Source organism: Parasteatoda tepidariorum, chromosome 2 (assembly GCF_982258835.1).
Source record: "Parasteatoda tepidariorum strain Cologne lab strain chromosome 2, Ptep-v5.0, whole genome shotgun sequence".
NCBI lineage: Eukaryota > Metazoa > Arthropoda > Arachnida > Araneae > Theridiidae > Parasteatoda > Parasteatoda tepidariorum.
This window is the reverse complement of record NC_141756.1, coordinates 48,992,326-49,015,014: the sequence shown is the minus strand read 5'-3', so window position 1 is coordinate 49,015,014 and position 22,689 is coordinate 48,992,326. Positions and strand designations below refer to the sequence as shown.

At 24.8% G+C, this 22,689-nt stretch overlaps 1 protein-coding gene across 1 annotated transcript in view; it reads right to left on the bottom strand.

Annotated features, from left to right (window-relative positions):
- LOC107453321 (sodium channel protein PaFPC1) overlaps positions 1-22,689 on the bottom strand; it is a 37,645-nt gene that overhangs the window by 12,160 nt on the left and 2,796 nt on the right. Inside the window, exons 3-19 of the mRNA XM_043042688.3 lie at positions 21,631-21,828; positions 19,804-19,861; positions 19,590-19,728; positions 18,681-18,833; positions 16,319-16,486; positions 15,191-15,278; positions 14,255-14,439; positions 13,033-13,212; positions 10,619-10,785; positions 8,787-8,961; positions 6,191-6,328; positions 5,796-5,898; positions 4,441-4,682; positions 4,098-4,271; positions 3,887-4,009; positions 1,011-1,146; positions 597-889 (exon numbers count right to left, since the gene is read on the bottom strand). Coding sequence (XP_042898622.2) covers positions 597-889; positions 1,011-1,146; positions 3,887-4,009; positions 4,098-4,271; positions 4,441-4,682; positions 5,796-5,898; positions 6,191-6,328; positions 8,787-8,961; positions 10,619-10,785; positions 13,033-13,212; positions 14,255-14,439; positions 15,191-15,278; positions 16,319-16,486; positions 18,681-18,833; positions 19,590-19,728; positions 19,804-19,861; positions 21,631-21,828 — 2,720 coding nt within the window. The remainder of the gene's footprint in view (positions 1-596; positions 890-1,010; positions 1,147-3,886; positions 4,010-4,097; positions 4,272-4,440; positions 4,683-5,795; positions 5,899-6,190; positions 6,329-8,786; positions 8,962-10,618; positions 10,786-13,032; positions 13,213-14,254; positions 14,440-15,190; positions 15,279-16,318; positions 16,487-18,680; positions 18,834-19,589; positions 19,729-19,803; positions 19,862-21,630; positions 21,829-22,689) is intronic.

The window sequence follows — 22,689 nt, the reverse complement described above, 5'->3', positions numbered from 1 at the left end:
TGTAATTTGGCTATGACTTTAAATATTCTGAGAAACTAGGATTTCTGAATTGGCAGCTATGGATTTTTTGAGGAAGGGAGTCTTTATTTTGATTAAGTTGAAGTAAAAATTTCTTAACTTGAAAGCTAAGTTTATCTTATAAATGATATGAATAGAAATGCAACCATGAAGAAGATGAAATTCCACAGAATACAGTTTCAAAGATATTAAGAGGAAGAAGAGATAGCCTTTGATGACAAAAATTGTATAAATCCAATATAAATTTATGAATTATTATTTTAAAGTGAAAAGCTGAAATTAACAGTAGGTGAAACTTCTGTCATATCAAAACTTTTCATCGGTCTTATCAAACACAAATTATTGCAAATTGACTACAATTTAAAAGTCAATTTTTATTTTAAAATTTTAAGCTTTTATTTTCCAAGGAAACAAAGGAACGGTTTTTAGAAACAAACAAATTTCACAGTAATTGTTTGAAAGTTATACAAAGTCTGAAAACTTATTTCTTAGGCAAAATGTGATTAAGTTCTAAATTTTTATGCTAGAGAAGAACAGCTTAATTTTAAAATAATGTAACTAAAGAGTGTTATAATTACCAGTTGTACACAGCTAAGCAGAATAACAATCAAAACGGCAGCGAAGAAGAACCTATTCCTTACTAAATGCAAGCATTTCATTCTAGCAGATTTACAATAATTGGAGAAACTGCATTCGCGTTCGCATGCTGGAAATAGTTGATAGCAAGACAAAGGCAAACAATCTTTAGCTTCGATTGTTGGGCTCTTTACTCTATACTCAACATTCTGAGTAAGTTCCATCCTTCTCATCTTACTGTCAGTGAGAACAGATGACTGAATTTCTGTAACATTCCAATCTATCTGAAATATCTCTAAACAAAACAAAAAAAGTATTGATATAAAAATCTTTGTTGAGGACAATTTATTTATAAATTATAGCTCTATCTTAAAGAAATATTTATTAACAACATCACAATAAAAAAAATACTGTACCTCCTGAGCCAGTGGGACGATAACGACAGTGTTTTCCAAGAAAACGATTACATTCAAATTTTTGTAAGTGTAAAAGACTTTCATAGGATGCAGTTTCACTACCAGAGACACAACTATTGTGTTTCATTGGCAGTGGCTGTAAAAAAAGTGCTTGTTTTTAGTAAGTATAATCTTAATAAAAATATTCTTAAACTACAATCAATCAACATAATTGTGCAAATTGTATTTCACAATTGCCCCTATCTAATTACTATTAGAATTGAGCAAATAAAAGAAACATATTAAAAAGTTAAAGCCACCCTAGAATTTTGATTTTTTTTATTCACAAAAGATTTTTTAAAACCTTAAAATTTATGTACAAAAAATATCTAAAAACTTTATTTCTGGAGTAGCTCCTTATACAACACTGTGTGCATCCAAAAAACTTAAAAAGCATTTCTCAAAGTTACATTTTCCAAGCCAGCCAGATTCTTAACTAGAACTTTAAACAATATATTTAAAATTGCCCTCTTTATAGAGGTGCATTTAATTTTGCATTTTATTGCATAGTTATTTTTTATAAACAATTTTCTGGTGGTTTTGTGGGAAAAAAATTGTTTTTTAAATGCGCCTCTCTTGTAAAAATTTGGATATCAACAAAAATCCTAGTACTTATATTATAATAGCGAGAAATTTTTCACAAATTAAAAACTGCAAATCAATTTAAAAAACTGCATGTGCTACAGTTCCAGTCATATATTTTTCAAAAAGAAAATTTCCCTTGAAAAAAGCTGTGTAGCTGACAAATTACTTTCCAAAAATTAATTTTTACTGTTGACCAGATCAAAATGACTTTTATAGAATTTTAACTTATTACATTGTCTCACTAAGAATTTTTTTTTTTTCAAAATATGCTTTTTTTCTTTGGCTAGAAAGGTTCTAACCCCTACACATTAACAAATAAACTCACAATATCATTTAATAAAATTAGAGATAGAAAAAATGAAATCAATTATAAATGGAGATTGCAATAAATGTTTGGTCATGGAGTTTTGAATTTAAACTAAAAAACCCTCCAATTTTGAGAGATTTCTAAAACTGATTTTAGTGCATTGGAGAAATTATAAAGTTCTCTTTTTTTATTTCAGTACTTAAAATGTTTTTCAATTACTTCAGCAAATTTGCTTAGTCTAAAAATTGATTTAAACTAACTTAATAAAAAAAATCAAACATAATGCATCAATAAACAAATCATGAGACCAACAATAATCAAATCATACAATTGTAGTTAAGGAGTGAAAAATAAAGAATTTATGTTTAATAAAAATAGTAAAAATGTCTTAGATGGAAATCTTTCGCGAAAACAAAAGTTTATTTGTAAAGAAATACTTGTAACATAAATAATTTAATGTTCTTACCTATAGTATTTGTTACTTGAATTAACATAATTTTTATTTCTCAAAATGTCATTAAGAAATAATTATCCTGAAATACATTTAAATTACAACTTGAATTTTGTTTAACTAGCTTAAATCTGATTTAATGTACAAAATAGTTAATTTTTTTAGATTCTGATAAGCTTGATGATATTTAGTTATAATATATTTAGTTATAATATATATAATATATTAGTTTTAATATATATATTAAAATATTATATATTTAGATAAATGAGTGTCAACCATCCACAGCAGTTAAGTTTTAAAAAAACTCAGGCTCTGAATATAGATCTTTAAACATGGTAAAGAAGTCACATGGTGAATGAAAATAAGTGATGGTCAGTGACATTTATGTGGACCTATTATAGTATTCTATTCTGTTGAAATAATTCTACTGCTAAATGTTATTAATTATATTTATTTTCTTTTGATTTTATTCACAACAGATTGAACTTGCAGTATTCCCAACACATTGGAAAGTGTGTGCATAGAAGCCCAATTTTGATCAAATAGAATTGCTACAAATAGTATTTAATTTAAACAATACACTAAAACAAACTAAATTAATAATTATTGTATAAATTTATTTTAGAATAATATTTTCAGAATTATTTTAATATTTTTAGAATTATATTAATATAATTGGAATTCTTTTTATATAATTAGAATTATTTTTATTATTGATATTAATATTAATTAATTATAACTAAATAATGATTAGTTAGCATAACTTGTTGATTAACAGAACCTGATGAGTGCTAGGAAGAACACAAATTTAATAAAAACTATTTTCAACATATGATATTTTTTTAAATTATTGACAAATTTTATTCAAAAGATATTTAAGAAATATTTTTTATTCTTTATTTAATCTGGATTTCATAATTTTGTTTTTTATATTCTAAAATGAACATAAATAATATTTGGAACAGTTAAAAGCATTGATTTTCATGCAATTCTGTTCAAAAAATTTATCCTCACATATTTGTTTATTTCCCCTATGTTAATGTTCCATTCACATATGCAGAACTTTACCATAACATTAAGTTGCTGGAAAAATTTTCTTAAGCTTCATTCAGTTTGAAGAAAAATGTTCAACCTTCATCTACTGTCTAAATTAGCTTAAAGCACATTTTAGCTTTATTAAAAATTCATAATAACGAATTTAAAAATAATTAAATAAACTTGAATAAGATAAATAATTTATTTTTAAAATATTTTTGCTTAGAATACATGCTAAAATATTTCATTTATGAATATATTTTAAATTATTATTTTGCTTGAATTATTTATTAACTTAAAGAACAATGGTGCTAAGCCTCTTTCTTAAAATTTTATTTAGTAGTTAAAAAATAATTTGTATTTGACAATTAGAATTTAATTACTAAGCTTGCATTTAAAAATAAAACCAAGATGTAATTTTATCTGTCTAAAATGTTATCAAAAAAAGAATCTTACAACAGTTTCTTGATATGACTTCATTAAAGAAGTGATGCTTAGAAGACGAAAAGCTTTTAGTGCTTTGAATATGTTTTTCTGGCCATCAAAAAGCTTTATAGACAACAAATCAATCATATAAATCTGTAAAATAAAAGTAATATTTGTAAATTGCAATAAAACTAGAAATCAATTAAAAAGCAGATCTATGCCATCACAACAAGACTCTTACCATGACAATAAAGAATTCAAAGCGACCCAAATGACTTCTAAAAAACTTATGTAAGCCATACGCCATCCATTTCAACATTATCTCAATCAAAAACACCAGAAGAATGCATGGATTCATTATTTTGGTTGCATTAGTGATTTCGACATATTTGTGTCCATGGGATTGATCAATTATCTAAAAGAGTTAAAATAAAAAACATCCTGATTTTAAGAATAACAAATAGTTTTGATAAAATATACTAAAATTCAATAAAATATTATAAATAAAAGAAAAAGGTAGCACATTATAATAGTCTGCAGAATATAGTACTATATAATAATTCAAAGTAAGAATTTTAACTCACCAACATAACAATACTGAAGACAATCACCAAGGCAATAGTTATTCTGAAAAACTTAGTTTCCACAAACCAATATAATTTGCAACGCACATCAGCCCACTTTTGCCACAATATAGGATTTTCATCAGCTTTACAGAAAGAACAACAAAAATAGCAAAGAGATGGACAACAATCAGGCATATATTCGGAAGAAGTATCTTCAATTATTTCCATTTCATTTTGATTGTATAAATTCTTTCTTTTATCTAAAAAAAGATTAAGAATTATAAGTGATATAGTATAAACTAAATTTTTATATTATATAAAATAAGTTAATTCTATTCCATAAAAACAGATCATAAAATACTCTACACAAGTTGATCAGTGATTTACAAGTTGATCAGTGATTGACACAGTGATTTAGTTGTGAAAACTAAATCTAATGAAGAAATCAAAATGAAGAAAAGTCACTAGAACATCCTGGATTAGTGCAACCAGTTTTTAACTTAAGAAAGCAAACTCTCAAAAACTTTCTATATTTGAAGTACAATTTTTTATTTAAATTTACTAAATGAGAGAATATATATAAAATAAGATAAAATTAAGATAACAATATATAAAGCTTACTTAGTAGTCACAAAATATTTAGTATTGAAGCCTAAAAATATTCTTGTTTAATAAAAAATAAGTTTTCGGTTTTTATTTTTTAATAAAATATTGGAACATTATAAAAGAATTAAATGGACAATTAAAATCTTATTGACTTCTTTTCCTAATTTCACATTGCTCTGTAACCAAATACTATTACTATGGAAAATTAAGAAATTATAAAGAAGTTCAAAATTTATAAAAAATTTCGGTTTTATCTGAATCAAAATATTTTTTTAAGTATCAAAATTTAAAATAATAGATGTTAATCAAAATAGAAATAATTTGTAAATAAAAATAAAAAATAAACGAAATGTCAAAAAATAAAGTGAAAAAAAAAAAGAACTTTTGTTTTGATGTATAATCATTTTCAATGTTTTCTGCCCCCATAATAATTGACAATTCTTAAACTTTATTGATATAAATAAAATATTATATCTTAAAAAGAAAAGACAGATGAAAGTGAGAAGACTATAATATCCTTCCTTTTTAAGAGCAAAAATAGGAACAAGGAGAAAATGAACAAGATAAACAAATAAATTAAGCAAAAAGCAAAAAATAATTCATAAAAAAAATTGGAAAAATATTTTATAATTGAAAACTGCAATTTAATTATACCAGCTAAACAACACAAACAAAAATAACGAAATAGTAACAATAAATTGTAAACGTCTTAAGAATCTTCAGGGAAATTCATTGATAAAAAATGAAAAATGTTAAGCTGTGATTACTTTTCTTAGTTGATTGGGTAAGGTTATCCCTTGAATCTGATACTGGTTCACTATCAATACTTTCAGTTGTATCTCGTCTACTGGTTGAGTCTTTACCATTTGTCTAAAACAATGAAATGATCGTTAATTTCTAAAGCAATCACAAATAATTCAAAAAATTCATAAGAATACAATATTTTAGTTTTTTTCCTTGCATTTCAGTTTTATGAGAAAAAATTTTAACACTAATAAAAAATTTATAGTTTTATATTGTCTAAAAATTCATTAAAATCAATAAGCATAAAAAGATACTACTATAAAAAGGATTAAACAAAAGCTTATTTATGAAATAATTAGTTATAACTTACTTTTAAATATAACAAAGCAAACAGAAAATATTTTCACAAGAAACTTACCATCCCTTCTAATGGATTGCTTTGCCTATTTAAAATAACTTGGATTGCAGCTTGCAGTCTATCCTTTGATAAAGAACTTCTAGGCAAAGTTTTGTAAAAGAAAGTGTAGAAAACAATCCCAAGAAAAAGATTTATAATCTGAAATCAGAAAATTATAAGTATTCAGCATGTTTTCTAAGTATTTTTTAAAAAAATATTTTTATAGTTTAGAAAAAAAAAATTTATAAAAAAGCTCAGCCTCAAACAGCTAATTATTATTGTATGTTTTGAAAATGATTTTATAAATTATATTTGTTAATGGTCAGACTTTCATCTCTAATATTCGTTCAGACCGTTGATTTATTAAAATGAATAAACAAGCAATGCAAATAAAACTTTATTAATAAAATTAATGACTAAGCAAACAAATTATACATTTCCTTATCAGCAAAATAATTATTTTAAAAAATATTTCAAACATACAGAAACGTTTTAAAAATAACCATGTAACAAATACTACAGCAGTAACAAACTTTAGGTAGGTGACATTTTAAAGCTTTCTTTAAGATTTTCTGTACTTTAAATTATATGTATCTTTCCTAAAACTATTTTTAAAAAATCAAGTTTATAGGAAGTTTTAATACTAATGAGAAATACAATGTTTTTTTCAATACACTTTGTAGGAGAAATGATGGTTTGGGGTAAACATATCAACTACTCGAGATTAGTTTAATCTTAGCAAGATGTAGTTGACATAGGTAGATAGTCTCTTTGTAATGCAGTTGACTAAAAATGATAAATTTAATTTGATGCAATGCAAATGAACTTCATGTCCAAAAAAATAACTAAATTTGTCTTTGTAATTTTTAATGGCAATACTACAAAATGCTAAATATGCAAATACTTCATAAATATTAGCAAAAGAGGGAAAAATAAATATTGTGTCTCAATACAAAAACTATATTCTAGAGGGAAAAAAAGGTTTTATTATTATTCTAAAAAATTCCCATTTAATTCAGTGCATTTAGTCAGCATTCTGGTAAAGCTTCAATTCCACTTTCATAAAATGTTTTATCACAGGCCTCATAAAATAGTTTACTGCAATTTTTGTATTTCTCTCATCATCACATAAATTGTTTTTTCCTTACTTTTAATTATGCAGTGGTTCCAATCAGAAGCATAGTAAATTCCAGCATCCACCCAAAAACCTTGACAGTTGTCACAAGTGCAGATTGCCTCCAATTAACAAATTCTGCCTTCTAAGCCATTTAAGGACCCAGAGTACTTGAAAAACTTATAGCAACTATGCAAATTAGTTCAATATTTCATCGTTCTCAGAAGCTGAGCACTTCTTTACAACTTAGTTGGCACTTCTTTTCTACCAAACTAGCACTTCTTTTCTCCATAACTAGTACAGTATTTTGAGCTTCAATAGCTGCCTAATATAATTATGTACAAGCTGTAATTTGTATGTTTATAAAATGATTTTAGGTTTATGTAATTTACTTAAGCTTTATTAAATAATTTATCATTTATGATTCCTCGTGCTTTACAGAAATATAGTTGAACTTACACACCTCAAATGCATAATTCCATACATAAAAAGAATAGTTGAAGAATAACATATCTCATCAAAAATTTCAAACACATTAAAAGGGTTTTCACTAAATTTCAAAAAATGATTTCCTGACTTTTCCAGGTATATCAAGAAAATTTCAATGAATCAGACCTTATTTTACATATACCACACAATTTTATTTTTTTTAAACTTTGATTTTTATTTCTAATGTCAAATATAATATTTTGTGAGAAAAAAAATATCAGATAAGGATGAAAACATATAAGTGTCACTAAAATGTGACATTTTTGCAACAAATATTTGCAATAGATGCTAGAATTATTAAACTTTAATATCCATAACTGATTGGTGTTACTGACGATTCTGAGACTGGTTATTTTCCAGGTATGATATAGGAATTTTCCAGGTTTTTGTAAAAAATTTTAATTTTCCCTGACTATTCCCTCCTTTTGAGAGACAAAATAAAATTCTCTAACAATTCCAGGTTTTCCCTGTTCTCCCAGACCCAGGGATGCCCTGAATAATATAAACCATTAACTTAAAACTATTTTTCTACTCTAAATGGAAGAATTTTTTATTTAAATGTAATACAGTAGGGAACCAATTATCCGGAACGATCGGGACCATCGCTATTCCGGATAACTGATTTTTCCGGTTTTCTGAATCACTACCAAAAGCCGTTTTTTTTATTGTTAGACCCAACTAAAAAAAAATTTTTTTCGAAATAATCTTAAAAAGAAAAAACGATGAAGTAATACACTATTGATTATTTCCAAAATGATGGTAAGGTAAACATCTTTCAAAAAAGAAAGAAAAATCCTAAAATCTTATGAGGAAAAAAAAAAGTTTTTTTTAAATAGCGGGAAAATGTATTGAATTTCGTTCCGGTATTTTGGTTTTCCGGTTTCCTGATTTCCGGATAACGGGTTCTGTACTGTACTTAAATATTTACTCCAAAAAAGAAGAATTTTTTTTCATACACATAGTAATTCTTTCGATAAAAATAATTAAAATAAAGTAGGAAGCACAGTTACTAACCACAAAATTTCCAATCAAAACAAATATTAACATTAAGAGATCACTAGCATTTGATGTGAACAGCACTGTGTTAACCATAGGCTGCTTCCAATCTCCACATAACATACAAAAAACCAAAATGAAAGAGCTATAAAAATCCTTGAAATACCATCGAGGTGGTTTGGGATCAGGAAACCTGAAAATATTTTCCATTAAACAAATTTCTCTATTTAAAAGTTTAAAGAGATAAAATTACTTTATTTCCTTTCAATAACTCGAAACTTATTTAATTTTTCTAAGCACAATATACATTCAAGTATACATTAAAGCTAAAAATATAACAAAAATTGTAATTAAAGAGTTCTAAAAATTTTAAATGTATAACACCAAGACCATCTCTAACTTGCTAAAATACTTATCGAAACATTGACCCAAACTTTACCAAAACAATTGTTTCATTCGTAATTTATTAAAAGGTTATCATTTTATTGATAAAAAATTGTAAAAAATTGTATCATTTTATTGATAAAAAATTATTTTACAAATTAGAATAGATTAGAAATCATTTTAAAATAGATTCACATTTGGTGATAGAGGATAAAATAAATGCTAAAAGATTTTTTAAAAATAGTGATTTTAGTTTCTCTTTTACATAAACATACAATAAAGAGCTTGAAAAATGTCTCAACCTTAAAATTGTCAATAATTGTTTTTATACGGAAATTTTAAATGTAAACATTCATTCATATCATTCTCTTAATAAATCTAGAAGATATAGCTTAATTTATAAGAGTATCTAGCCATTTATTATAATTAATTAGTTAGCTTAATTAAAAAATTCTTAAATTATTACACAATAAACATATTTGCATACCTTTTTTAAATTGGGGAGACATTAAGGTTCCTAAAATAATTTTTACACCAATAATTTCACATTCATTTACAAGTTTAGTTGATTCAGAATGTAACAAAACTACATTTGTGTGCAAATTTTTTAAATCTTAGCTTTTTCTTCTGTGCAAGTTTTTTTTTTTATTTCTTTTTATTTATTTAATTTTTTTTTGGAAAATCTAGAGGAATAGTTTATTAGATATGAAGATTCCTTTCTAGAGAATACCAGGACATTACTAAAATTATTAAAAGGACATTATTAAAATATTCATACCCATTGACATACCTATTGATTATTAAAATATTCATACCTACAATAAAAACTAATAATTCAAACTTTTATCACTTGAGTAAGGAAAATCACTTTTTTTACATAATGTATAAAAGTTATCAATAAGTAATGAAATTATTGAGTAATAATATATTTAATGAAATAAATAATCCCAAGAAGCAGTAAGATAGTATTTGATTAAAAACTTCACTCACTTCAAAATTATTCAAATTGGAAGTAACAGTAGACATGTTTCAAGCATGCAAAAACAGGCACCAATTTTCCAAATTTGAAATAGAAAGGTCCAGAAAAAGGAAAACTGTTTTTGAACGCTTGAAACATGTGTAATGTTATTTCCAATTTGTATATTTTTGAAGCGAATGAAGTTTTCAATCAAGAAATAACAAAGCTTTTTATTAAAAAGTAAAAAATTCATTTCTTGATTCTTAAATTTAAAAAAATAAATAGTTTTGAAATGACCAAAGCATATTAATCTATTATTATATATTGCTTGACGCTTGATATATTATATTTATTACGTGTTAAGCAAAAATAAACTAATACTTTTGAATATAAAAAAAATGGTGCAAAAAATATTTCAGTCTTTACCCAATTACATAGCTTGTATGTAAAGTGAATTCCTAACAGGAAGAAAAGTTTATTAGTGTTTAAAAAAGTCATAAACTAATACCTGTCTTTGCTATAGAAATATTCATATCCATATAGCTGCATTCCAGTCACTATACAAATTGTCATAAATATGAAAAGAATTGAAACAGGATGTCGGAAAAGAAATAAGCATGTTCTCATGATATTTTTCATATAACAGAGTGTACTGTGGCATACCATTAATTTGACCTGCAAAAATGCAAGTTTTATTTTTATTTCATGCTTTAATATTTGTCATAAAAAAACATTGAAAAAAATTTTACATTGCTACACTTTTATTATTATTACTGCTCTAGAATAAGAATTATTACTGCTCTAGAACACAGTTAATAAGAATTATGACACATATAATAAATGCAGGGCACAACTATAATATGTCACAAACCTAAATCACTATAGATCTTCTTACAATTCATACAATAATCAGAAATTAACATTCTTTACAGGGTAAAAACCCTAGTATAACTGCTAACTCTTGCATTTAATGTTATATTACACAATACAATCTTATATAATTAAATTTAATTATAGCACAAGCAGACAAAATTTTACTTTAGTTTTATAAATATTATTAGTCAAATATAACAAATTCAAATAAATGTTTTCAAGTTATTAAAAGTTTAAAATATTGTTATACATATACAATTACTTAATGAAGTTTAAAAACATTGTGCAAATAAATTACTAAAACTCTAATTTTCTTTGCACAGACACTTTATATGCTCAATAGTAAAGAATAACTTGTATCATTTATTGTATTAGTAATAGTGTACATTATTAAATGCTCTAAAATTCCTTTATATTATCAAACTTAGGATGATAGATATACATTTATGTACTGCGTCAAACATTTGATGTACTACATGATTGTGCAAACATAGAATAATATATCTATATTATAACTGGAAAACTAAATTATAATTAATAAATGTCTCCTAAATGACTAATTGCTTCAAACACATTATGAATTTTAACAATTACTTAAACCTGTAATTTTAAGGTTATAAGATTGGTTATAAAGATGCTCGAAGAAAGCCAAATTGCATTAAAATTGTCAATTATTAAATGGTTTTAAAACAGTGAATGGTAGAACATAGGTAATGATATAGGCTGCATCAAACAGAGACAATGCTTTGAAACAAAGGTAGTCAAATAATAAAAATCCTGTAATGAATCTTAGATATTTTAATGGCAAGATATATCATGTCCAAGCATCATATCAAGAATAGTAAAAACTTGATATTGCAAACTTTGATTACAAGAATATTTTGATTTAAAAAAATAAAAATCCCTTACGCATTTCCAATGCGGATAATAGAGAAAAACCTCTTTTAGCCAAATATATTTCTTAGCAATCTTTAATTTCAGAAGAAAAAAAATTCCCAATTTCTGAATATTTAAAATGTTTCATTGAACTCAATTCTTCAAGACTTTTCTTGAATGGTTTTATGAATTCTTTGTTGGAACTTTGTGAAAGAATTTACTTCTTAGAAATAAATGTTGCCTGAAATACCTATTCATTCCTAAAGAACTAGACAAATAAGATATGCGTGTTTAGCTAAAAAAATATTTGCCCATAAAATTTGAAAGAGCTTGCTAATTTAATGAATTTTAAAAAAAAACTGAGAATTATGAAAAAGTAGACACTGTGGATAATAATGATTCAATGTATGGTAATGGGATGAATTAGAAATGAGATTACAGAACTGGGTGATACAGACTTTCAATAAAACGTTAAATCACATTAAGAAAGAAATTCACATTTTCGTAGTTTATGAATACATGTTATACAACTTTTAAAACATCTGTACAATTATTTCAACTAAATTGCTTAAAAAATTAAAATTCAATATAAGATTAAAGTACAATACATTCTCGAGATCTCGAAAACCTTGTTATGTCAAAAAAATATTTTTCATCTTGGAATTATTTCTTCACCTTGGAATATACCTAATGTTTATTTGAATTCCTATGTCAAAAAGTTTCTTCTCAAAACTTTGCTAGGTTGAATTTTTTTTTTCGAATTAGAAAATGAATTTTCTCGGAAAAATTGGAAAGTAAGTTTATTGTAAACCAATTCTTTTCCATTTAAGACATAATTATTTCAGTTTTAGTTTTAAAAATTAAATTATCATGGTTGTATATAGACTTATAGTCAACTATCATTACATACATATTTAATAGTAGTTATTCTTATATTTCATGACTCTACTTTTTAGAGTAATATTTTAGAATATATTTTTGTACTTGTTATCTCGAAAACTAGCTATCTCAGAAAATTTTTTAGCGCCCCTTCAACTTTGAGATATCGAGACTATACTGTAATTGATTTCCAACGACCTGACGTTTTGATATAAAAAAACTTTTATTGTTTCCCTTCCAGTTCATTTTATATTTTCAAAAATGCAATAAAATAAAATATGAAGTTTTATATACCAGTTTAAAAATTCGAAGTGTAAACAATATAGGAGTTGCAACATCAAGTAGGAACAATTCAGTCCCACCAATTATCAGAACTGCACAATCAAACGCATTCCATTTGCTGGATAGATATTCTTGTAATGTATATGCATTGATCTTTATCAGAACTTCAAACAATGTTATCCCAGCAAAACTCTAAAAAAAGTATTAAAAAAGTTTTAAATAATTTTGAATTATAGAGCAATATACTTTTAAAGTTTAGATTAGTAAACATGCAATAATTATTCACAGTAATAAGACAAAGATAATAAGATATATAAATAAATAGTTTAAAGAAATCATATCATTAAATCTTTTGATCGGTGAAATGATAAAATTAGGTAATAAAATTATTTAAAATTAAAAATATAGTTTAAGACAAAATAGTTAAAATTTTCAGATCTATCCCCATATTTTGTACTCTATGGCCTTAAATAATCAGCAAGTTTTTGAAATTTCTATTACTAATAAAGCTAAAATGTTCTTTTATAAGAGTAGTTAATTTAAACAAAATCTCTCCACCAGTTTCTAAATTATAAAAAAGATCATAAATTTTACTTTAAATTCATGTAAAAATTTCCACGGCTTACAAAATAAAATATTTTTCAATTTTTAATTATAAAAAAATTAATTGCAAAAAAAAATTTTTTTACAACAATTATATTTGGATAAACAAATTTTATAATCATTTTCACAATATTTTCTCTTCTCTATAAAGGTTCCTGAGACATAGCAAAATATGCAAAAATTAAAATTAAGAAGTTCGAACTTTTGACTGCCTTCCTGACCAAACTTTTGGGACCATATTTTCCAGATTACGAATTATTTTGAGACTCAGGAATCAAAATCTATGAAAAAAAAAGAATATTTATTCAGTGAAAAAACAAATGTCCGATTTCATAACTTAAAATATCGCCACCACTAACTAATAAGCATATTTAAGATTAAACCCTCAAACCATTAAGAGGAAGTTCTAGTACACAATAATCCGATGATTGGATCAAAAGTCATTCTAAGTTTGCAAAATAATCATGATAGGGAAATTTATGAGCTTCATAACCAGAGTTAGACTCTTTGGTGAACAGAATGGTGGGAGAGAAAGATTAAAATCAATAAAACAAATATAATAAACAAAACTCAGATTTTTGTTTCATTTCAGTAAAGTAGGTTCAGAAAACTCAGGAAAGTATTTACTTACATAATAAGAAAATCGGGCCATCTCCTTATTAATAAGCTTCACAAATGAATATTCATTAACAACAATAAATAGATAAAGAGCAATGGATAATAAGAACAAGCTTTCCATGACTGGATGAGTCACAAACTCTCGTAAATACTGTCTGACAGTAGGTTTTGATCCTTTTGGTGCATGTTCATTAACATCTGTTCAAAATAGAACAAGAATTACAGTACTACTTCAAATGTAAAATCGCACATAAAATTTTACAAAAAATGGTTCACTACATATAATTTTAAACAGTGTCAAAAAAAGATATTTCGATTTAACATAGTTCTGACAAGAAACGATAGTACACGAAATATTATCCCTGATTGCATACGTTATTGATTGTTCTATGAAATAATAAATGACACCAAACATAATTTTGACTTAAAATGAAATAAAATATCAACGGAGGTATGTTTATTTTTAAAAAAAGTTTAAAGTTTATAAGATAAACACATTACACATTTTTAAAAATTTTCATTATCAGTTATTCAAATATTATGCATTGGCATAATACAAAATAGTTTTTTCAATTTTACACTCATATCTATATAATAACAACATATAATAACATGAAAATATATTATGTCTAATTAAAAAATTATTATTTATAAAATAGCTATCTAAAAATTTATAAAATAATGAGCACTTTTAAAAACTTACTTATCACTAATTATGAAATGTTATTTATTGTCATAAGATAAAACAAAATAAAATCAGTACATTTATTATTATTATTATTTAATGCTAAAATTATATTGTCTAAGGAAGAAATTACTTTCTTATTTCAATGATGAACAAAAAATTATAATTAAAAAAAATATTATCTGCAATAAAATTTCCTTTGAAATTAAAAAATAAAAACCAAAGTCAAAGTTAAGACAACTAATAATACAGGTTACAAGTTACCATTTGTTTTTTCTTTAGCCAATTGATTTCTAACAGCTTCTCTCTTATGTTTAATATCAGCTATATGATCCTTCAACCCACTGTCAGACTGTGGGGAAAAAAAGTTAATTTAAAATGAATGTTAAACTATATATATTGACTTCGCAAACAAAAAAAAAAATCCTAAAAATTACTTATGTATACAGTGAATTTCTACACCAATAATTTTTTTTATATTACTATTTGTAAAAATATATACTATGATAAAAAGCAAAACTAGGTAGAGATTATAATGTACTAAAATTTCTACTTAGAACTGTACTAAAGTAGGTTAGAAAATATTCAAAATATTTTAAACTATAGAAATTCTGAATTGAGATTTTATTCTGCTTGACAAAACTCTAATAATGTCATTGAAAATAAAACTGTGAAAAGCTAATTATGATAGGACATAAAAATGATAATTTTTATAAAGATAAACACTTAAAAGATAAAACATAACATTTATAATGGGTCAGTTCCCCAATGCTGACCTTTTGGAGCTCATTCCAAGCTGTTTTGATGACAACTTTTGAAAAAAAAACTAAGAAGTTTAGTAGGATTTTATCTTAAGAGAAGAGTGGAGATTTTCTAGCCTTCTCTTTCTGTAATAGATAAATAATTTTGTGCAGAATTTAAATGTTTTGAAAACAAACTTTTCATTTTAATGAAAAATATTGCTGCACCAACAATAGTTTTTGTCACTTTTTCATCAAAATAAAAATTTATGAAAGGTATAGGTGCATTTAAGGTAATCCGCATTCACAAACCACATTCTGTAAAAATGTAACCCTTTTTTTAAAACCATGAATTGTATTTTATTATTCTTTAAGACTTTTAACTTTTTTATTATAGTTTAATTTTCTTGAAAGAAATAGCTAAAATATATGTAAAAGAATTCTTATTAAATACAGAATAAGAACATCGATTAAAAACCCATAACCGTTAAATTATAAACTTCTCTCAAAAGTTGAAGAAATTTGGCTGAGCAGACTCAATAACTCTTTCTTCATAATAACAATCATTTAGGCTCAATTTATTTTCACAAGAGTGGGATTTTAGAATATTGTATATCTTAATATATTTAAAGATAAAATAATTCATTCTTACTTCAAAGCTTCTCTCGGGTGTTCGAGAGGAAGATTCAATTATTTCAGCAGCCTGTCTTTCAACTCTGTCTGAACTTATAATTTGACTAGAAAATAACTCATAGGATTTGCAAGAGGGACTTCTTACAATGCCTTTTTGTGAATCTGATGAAGGAATATTACCTTTTACCTGAAATAAACAAGAATATTTTTCTACAATGCTGAAATTTTAAAATAGAAAAATATAACTACTGTGGAAGTTTATAGTTTATAAAACGCTGGCAAACAACAACAAAAATTTACTGATATAAAATTTAGGCAACAAAGTTATTAAAATGAATTCACAATAACATTACTTAGGAATTTTATTTTTGAGTGAGTACTAATTTTTGAAAAATACATGGTATCGTCATAATACATGGTATGCCAAAAAAGATTTTAGTTCCTAAAAGTATGCAGTTAAATATAAAATTAACTACTTATCAAAAATTCTTTACATTTAAAGATTTAAAATGAAGGCTTAGACTCTTAAACTAAAATTTCTACTTTTTTTATTTCCTCATTTTAAATTTGCAAAACTAAAAAATTTTTATCAAAAATAAAAGAATAAGAACTAAAAAAAAAAAATTTTCTCTAAAATTTTAATGAACCCTTTGCATATTCTATAATTGAAATAATGTATAGGACTTTTAATGAGAAATTTTAAAAATTATGAACTTTTCTATTAAACCAATAATTTTTACTGTTAGTTCAATTTTTTTTATTATATTAAAGCTTTTTTTTTTGTTCTAGTAAAAATCAGCACTTTCATTTTTAAATACCTTTCCTTCAAACTACAGTTTACAATTTGTATTGACTTTTTCCAAGTCTAAAGATTAGATCTTATAATTAGTAATACTTAAATACTCTTATGCCTGAATTAAGATATCACCTAAATGAAAAATAAATTATGTTAAATAAAATTGGATATGATGATAATTTCAAAACTTTTTCAAATAAAAATAAAAATGATAGCAAATATTAAAGAGCACTCGATACTGAGAACATCATTCTGTGCCACTGTATAATTCTTAAGAAGTATTATTAAGAAGTTAAGAAGTATTAAATAAGAAGTATAAGATTACCGAATTTGATATACTGTAGTTACAGTTCTATAAACAAGAACTTTTTCAGTGTTTAAACACTAAATCATGGTACAGAAATAAAGAAACAAAACAAGAGGTAAAGGAATTAGCCTTTTAACTTCTCTACCAATCATTTTTTCATTTGTCCTTTATTCACATTTTTTTTGTTTGCTTAAAAAGCAACAAATACAATTTCTTTTTCAGTTTACTTGGAATTCATTTTTAAGAACTAAAGTTTCATAATAATATTCAGGCTCCAATCCATGCCTCTTTTTTTTTTTTTCATCTCTCTTTGAAGTGTGGCAATCTCCTAAAAACAAAAATCACAATTGAACTTGCAAGCAGTTTCTCAGATGCAGGGTTTTAGTGTTGATATGTTTGCAGACGTTGAATTAGATTGTTTCTTGGATATTTTGATCAGAAATAACAGAAAGAATTTGTTAAAAAGTATTTATTATTTTTTTTTTAATTTACCCAGACCAGTCAGACATTCAAAAATCTTGTTTCATTCAATTCAAATCAGATTTTAGACTAAAATGGACAATTTTAAGTGGAGTAAAAGCTAATGAACTAACCAGAAGAAAATAACCATTTATATCAGTTAAAACACAGTTACCTACTTTTTATCTATTAATTAATAAACATTGATTATCATATTATTGATATCATATACAAAATAAATTTGGGCATTAAGAAAATATAGTAAAGTTTTAAAAATTTTAAGCAAGGATAAATCAATTTAATAATTTTGAGCTCAATACACTGAACAATGAATACAATGAACAAAATTATAAATTCTGATATCCCATATGGCATGTCTTTCGAATGAACAAAATTTCAAATCCAATTCTTTCCTTTTTCTTCTTATCTTCGAGACTTAATGCTTATACTCAATGAGTTTAGCCTTATAATGTTAGAGTGAAATGATAATCAAGCTTATATTACTGTTTTTAATGTATTATAATTTTCCCAATATTATTTTAAAATAATATTAACTTAATATTTCTTTATCTTATTTTTAAAATTCTAAACATTAGATGAAATAAAAAAAAATTATAAAGTTATAAATAAAATATAATTTTTTTTCAATAGTAAAGGGGAGGACTTATTAATTGTTGAAGGCCCTGTAAAACAATGCCTAAATCCACCTTTGTTTAAGCTATTATTTTTAAATAAAAGATTTCTAAGAATATTTTCATATTATATTTTTCTAATGAAATAATATTAGGCATTTAGAAAAGAAAATTAAAAATAACTCACCAAACGAGACTTTTTCTCAATGATTTCAAAATTATTTAGCACATTTTTATATGATCTAGTTATGATGGCCAAAATAAGCCCACTTGTGTATAGGAATGAGTAGAAGGCTAAGACGAAATAACTAACATGAAGTGTTCCAGCAGTTAACAGCATCTAAAATTAAAGAAATAAAATCTTAGTTCTGTCTGATTACGATTTGTACAGGAGTAATGACTATGCAGAAGAATACGTAAAGGCAAAGTACAAAACTATAATAACAATTAAAAGTAAAAAGGGAGTAAATCTGTTAAATAAATAGAAAAAAACTTAGAAAATGGTAGTTCATTGAAATAATTTGGAAAAAAAAGTTTTAAACATAGTGAAGCTTAAAAAAAAGTCTTTAAATTCATTTTGTAAAATTGCTATTTCTAAATCAATAGTAAGAAAAGGAACTGGCATATATTGAATAAAAGCACAAAATTCAGATTTCAGAAAAATTCAAAGTGAACCATTAAAAGATTAGAAACACACACATGATTTCAGTTTGCAAACAGATCATTTTTAAATCTAAAGCTGACACAAATGGAAGATAGAAATAGTAGACATTTTACCACAACCTCCTGATTCTGATTGCTTTTCAAGTAAACTGACAATAAAATTTTTAAATTACTCATTCTTTACGATTCCATCAGTAAATATGTTTCTTTCAAAATAATTTTCAGATTCTGAATCAATAACTAAGCAAAGTTAAAGCTCCAATTTGAAACACAAATTTTATATTTTGTAAATTTTAACAGTTATTAAAAAAATAAGAATGTCAGTATATGTATTTAGCATGAATGTATATGACATGATTAAAAAAGTCAATAAAAAGTCTTGTTTTGTAATAAATAATACATATAAGAAAATTGTGCTGGTTAAATTTTTTACCCTTTGATAAAGTCCTTGCCAAAAGTGTAAAGTCATAAGCTGAGAAATAGTAACCATTGAAGAGCCATAGAAATTAAAATTAGATATATATGTGTTGACATCAGCTCCTCTTAAGCAAGTATAATTTTCAGGACAATGTCTGAAAAAGAAAATAATTTTATTAAACGTTTATTTTATAAAATTAGAATAGACTGAAATTGAAATAAATTTTTACCGTGATCCTGTACTGTTACCGCATAAGTAATATCCATTCTTATGCTCAAGCCAGTTAGCTATTAAAATAAAATAAGTTCAGTTTAGAAAAAAAGTAGACAAAACATTAGTAGCAGTTTTCAGAAAAGAAAATTTTATTATAGATTCACTAATAAATTGAGGATGTGTTTATATATTGGTTTGTATTTTATTTACATCTTCCATTTTAATTGTTACAGGAAATACAAAAGAAGCTTCCATGTTAACGAGTGCTAAGAAATAATTTTTTAAAAAAAGAGTGAAACCAAAAGAATAATAAATAATTTTCTAGCTCATTACCTCAATAAAACTCACCCACTTTGGTAACCTATTGACCCACCCACAAGGTTCAGCACTTTACGATATCACAGTTTAATGATGACAGATACTGTCGACACTCAGGTAAATATGAACTCGCTCAATAAACAAAAAGAAGCGGACTGTATATTTGCACAATATTTATTTCTTATTATTTGGAAGAGAGCTTTTTTGTAGCTCGTTACAGCTCTCCTTCCTCACACACTCTCTCTCTCAGTGTTACAAGTTATACTAGGTGGCGCTACAAATCCGTGCGGATACAGATACCATACATCCTTAGTCCCTCCACAATCTGATCAAAATGTTCATTCCACACTCACTGACCACCACAAATGATGCTTGATTTTGGAGATCTACTGGGAACTGTATCTTACAATCAGCTAGCTCTTTGTGGGACCAACAAGATTTAGAAACTTGAAATAATAAAAGGAAGTAACAAAAATATACAGGAAGTACGAAGGAATAAACAAAAATTTATAACTAGTTCGAGAATAAATTAAACTTTTTAACTTGTTGTTAAACTTGTAGTAAAAAACACAATGCAGGTTGCACTAACAGAGTAGAAATTAGACATGCTGAACAGACTAATTTTATTTATGATTTTTAATACAATTTTTTTCAAAATTCCAATTCGCTTGAAAGTTACAACAATTCTAAGTGCTTTTTTTTTATAAATTAATCTTCTTTTAAATAATGACTATTTATTCTTTATTGAAAAAAAAATTATTCATCTTGATAGAGATTGTTGTTTTATAAACTCGTATTTGAGTTTATGACAAACATCAAAAGAGAGAGAGGTTAGCAGTTGCTAATTATAAGTCTTAACATTTATATTAAAACTTTAAAAAATATAAAAAATTTAATCCAAGAAAGGTTAAAACCATTTTCACTTGATCTGTTATAACAATATATGCTTTGATAGCAATTAAAATCTCTCTCATTTATTTCTTCTTATTGTGCTAAATATTCTTCTAATTGAAATAAACATTCTGTATTCCTAAGTTTAAATTTCTTTTTTCAAATAAGTTCCTTTACATACTTTTCACATTCAGGTGATGGTTCAATTATTTCTAAATAACATAGTTAAAATATATTCTCATATACAATTATTATAACTATATAATTCAAAAAATATGTTTTTTGTTTTTGTGAAAAATATTGATTTTTAAGGGGGGGGGACAATAAAAGTTACGCTTTCATGAGTGTTGATGAGCAGAGCTTCCTAGTATATATACAAAGAGACAAGGTATGTGAAGCAATATTGACACATCAAGGAGTACACAAACAAATAAGTAGAAAGACAATGTAATACATAAAAACAATAATAATATTTCATTATATGTTAGATTTCAGTACTTATGGAAAAAATATTAAAGAAAAGTATACGAAAATATAATTTTTAACTAAAACCAAAAATTTTCTACATTTAATAAATTACAAAAAATTTATTAATATGTTACAAGTAAAAAGCAATAAAGAAATTAAATTTTACTTGAGTTAATTATAAATGCTGCATATTCTGCATCTGATATGTTTGGTGGTGGCAAAATAACACACTTTTGAGTAAGAACGCCTTTATATAGTTGTTTTCCAAGCAAGATGAAGATTGAGCCAAAAAACAAAATTAAAACAAATGCTTGAAATAGACGCTTGGTGCAATCTCTCAAAACTAAAGCAGACAGATTTAAAACTGAAAAATAAAAATATACATGTGTATATACTATATAAAAAAAAAATGACTAAACAATAATTGCATATAATTTTACAATGTAGAATGTTTTTGAAAAAAACTGAAAATTCAATAATCTATACCTTGTTTTATCAAAAATTCAATAATAAATTTAGATATAAATAAATTAACAGCCAAAGTAAAAGCATAAAATTAAATTATTTCATCTAAATAAGTTTATGACCTATCAATGAAATGACATAGAATTTAACAATGATTGTAATGTATAGCATTAAGAAGACCAGATGCCACCCATATACTTCTTTGCTGCAAATTTGTGACATGAACATCTCAATAACTAGTGAAATGATTTTAATAAGATGATTATTAAGATGATGAGGATTATTATGGGGATTATTATTATGAGGATTATTAATTATGAGGATTAAATAGATTATATACTATACAGCTGACCAAATTCGAAATGCATAATTTTTTTTAAAAATAAAGTTAGATTATTTAATCACAAATGCTTAATTATGCTATAAAAATAATTAAATTATGCATTACAAACTTGCAATATTAAATAAAAAATAATTACAAGATTGATTCACAAATATTAGTAATATTTTTATAGAAATCGAACTCATTGATATATTAAGTGATAAGTGTTCTAAAGAAAAATATTTTATGTCATCTACTATTTTTATTATTATAAATAATAAGTTATGAAAAGTCAACGTATAACATGAACATTTATGATAAAAATTGCTATAAAGCTTTTTATTCTATAAAATAAATAGAGTTAATTAATACATTTTTAAAATTTCATTAAACTTCGTATTAATACCATAATAATAGAATTAATATATCAGAAAAATA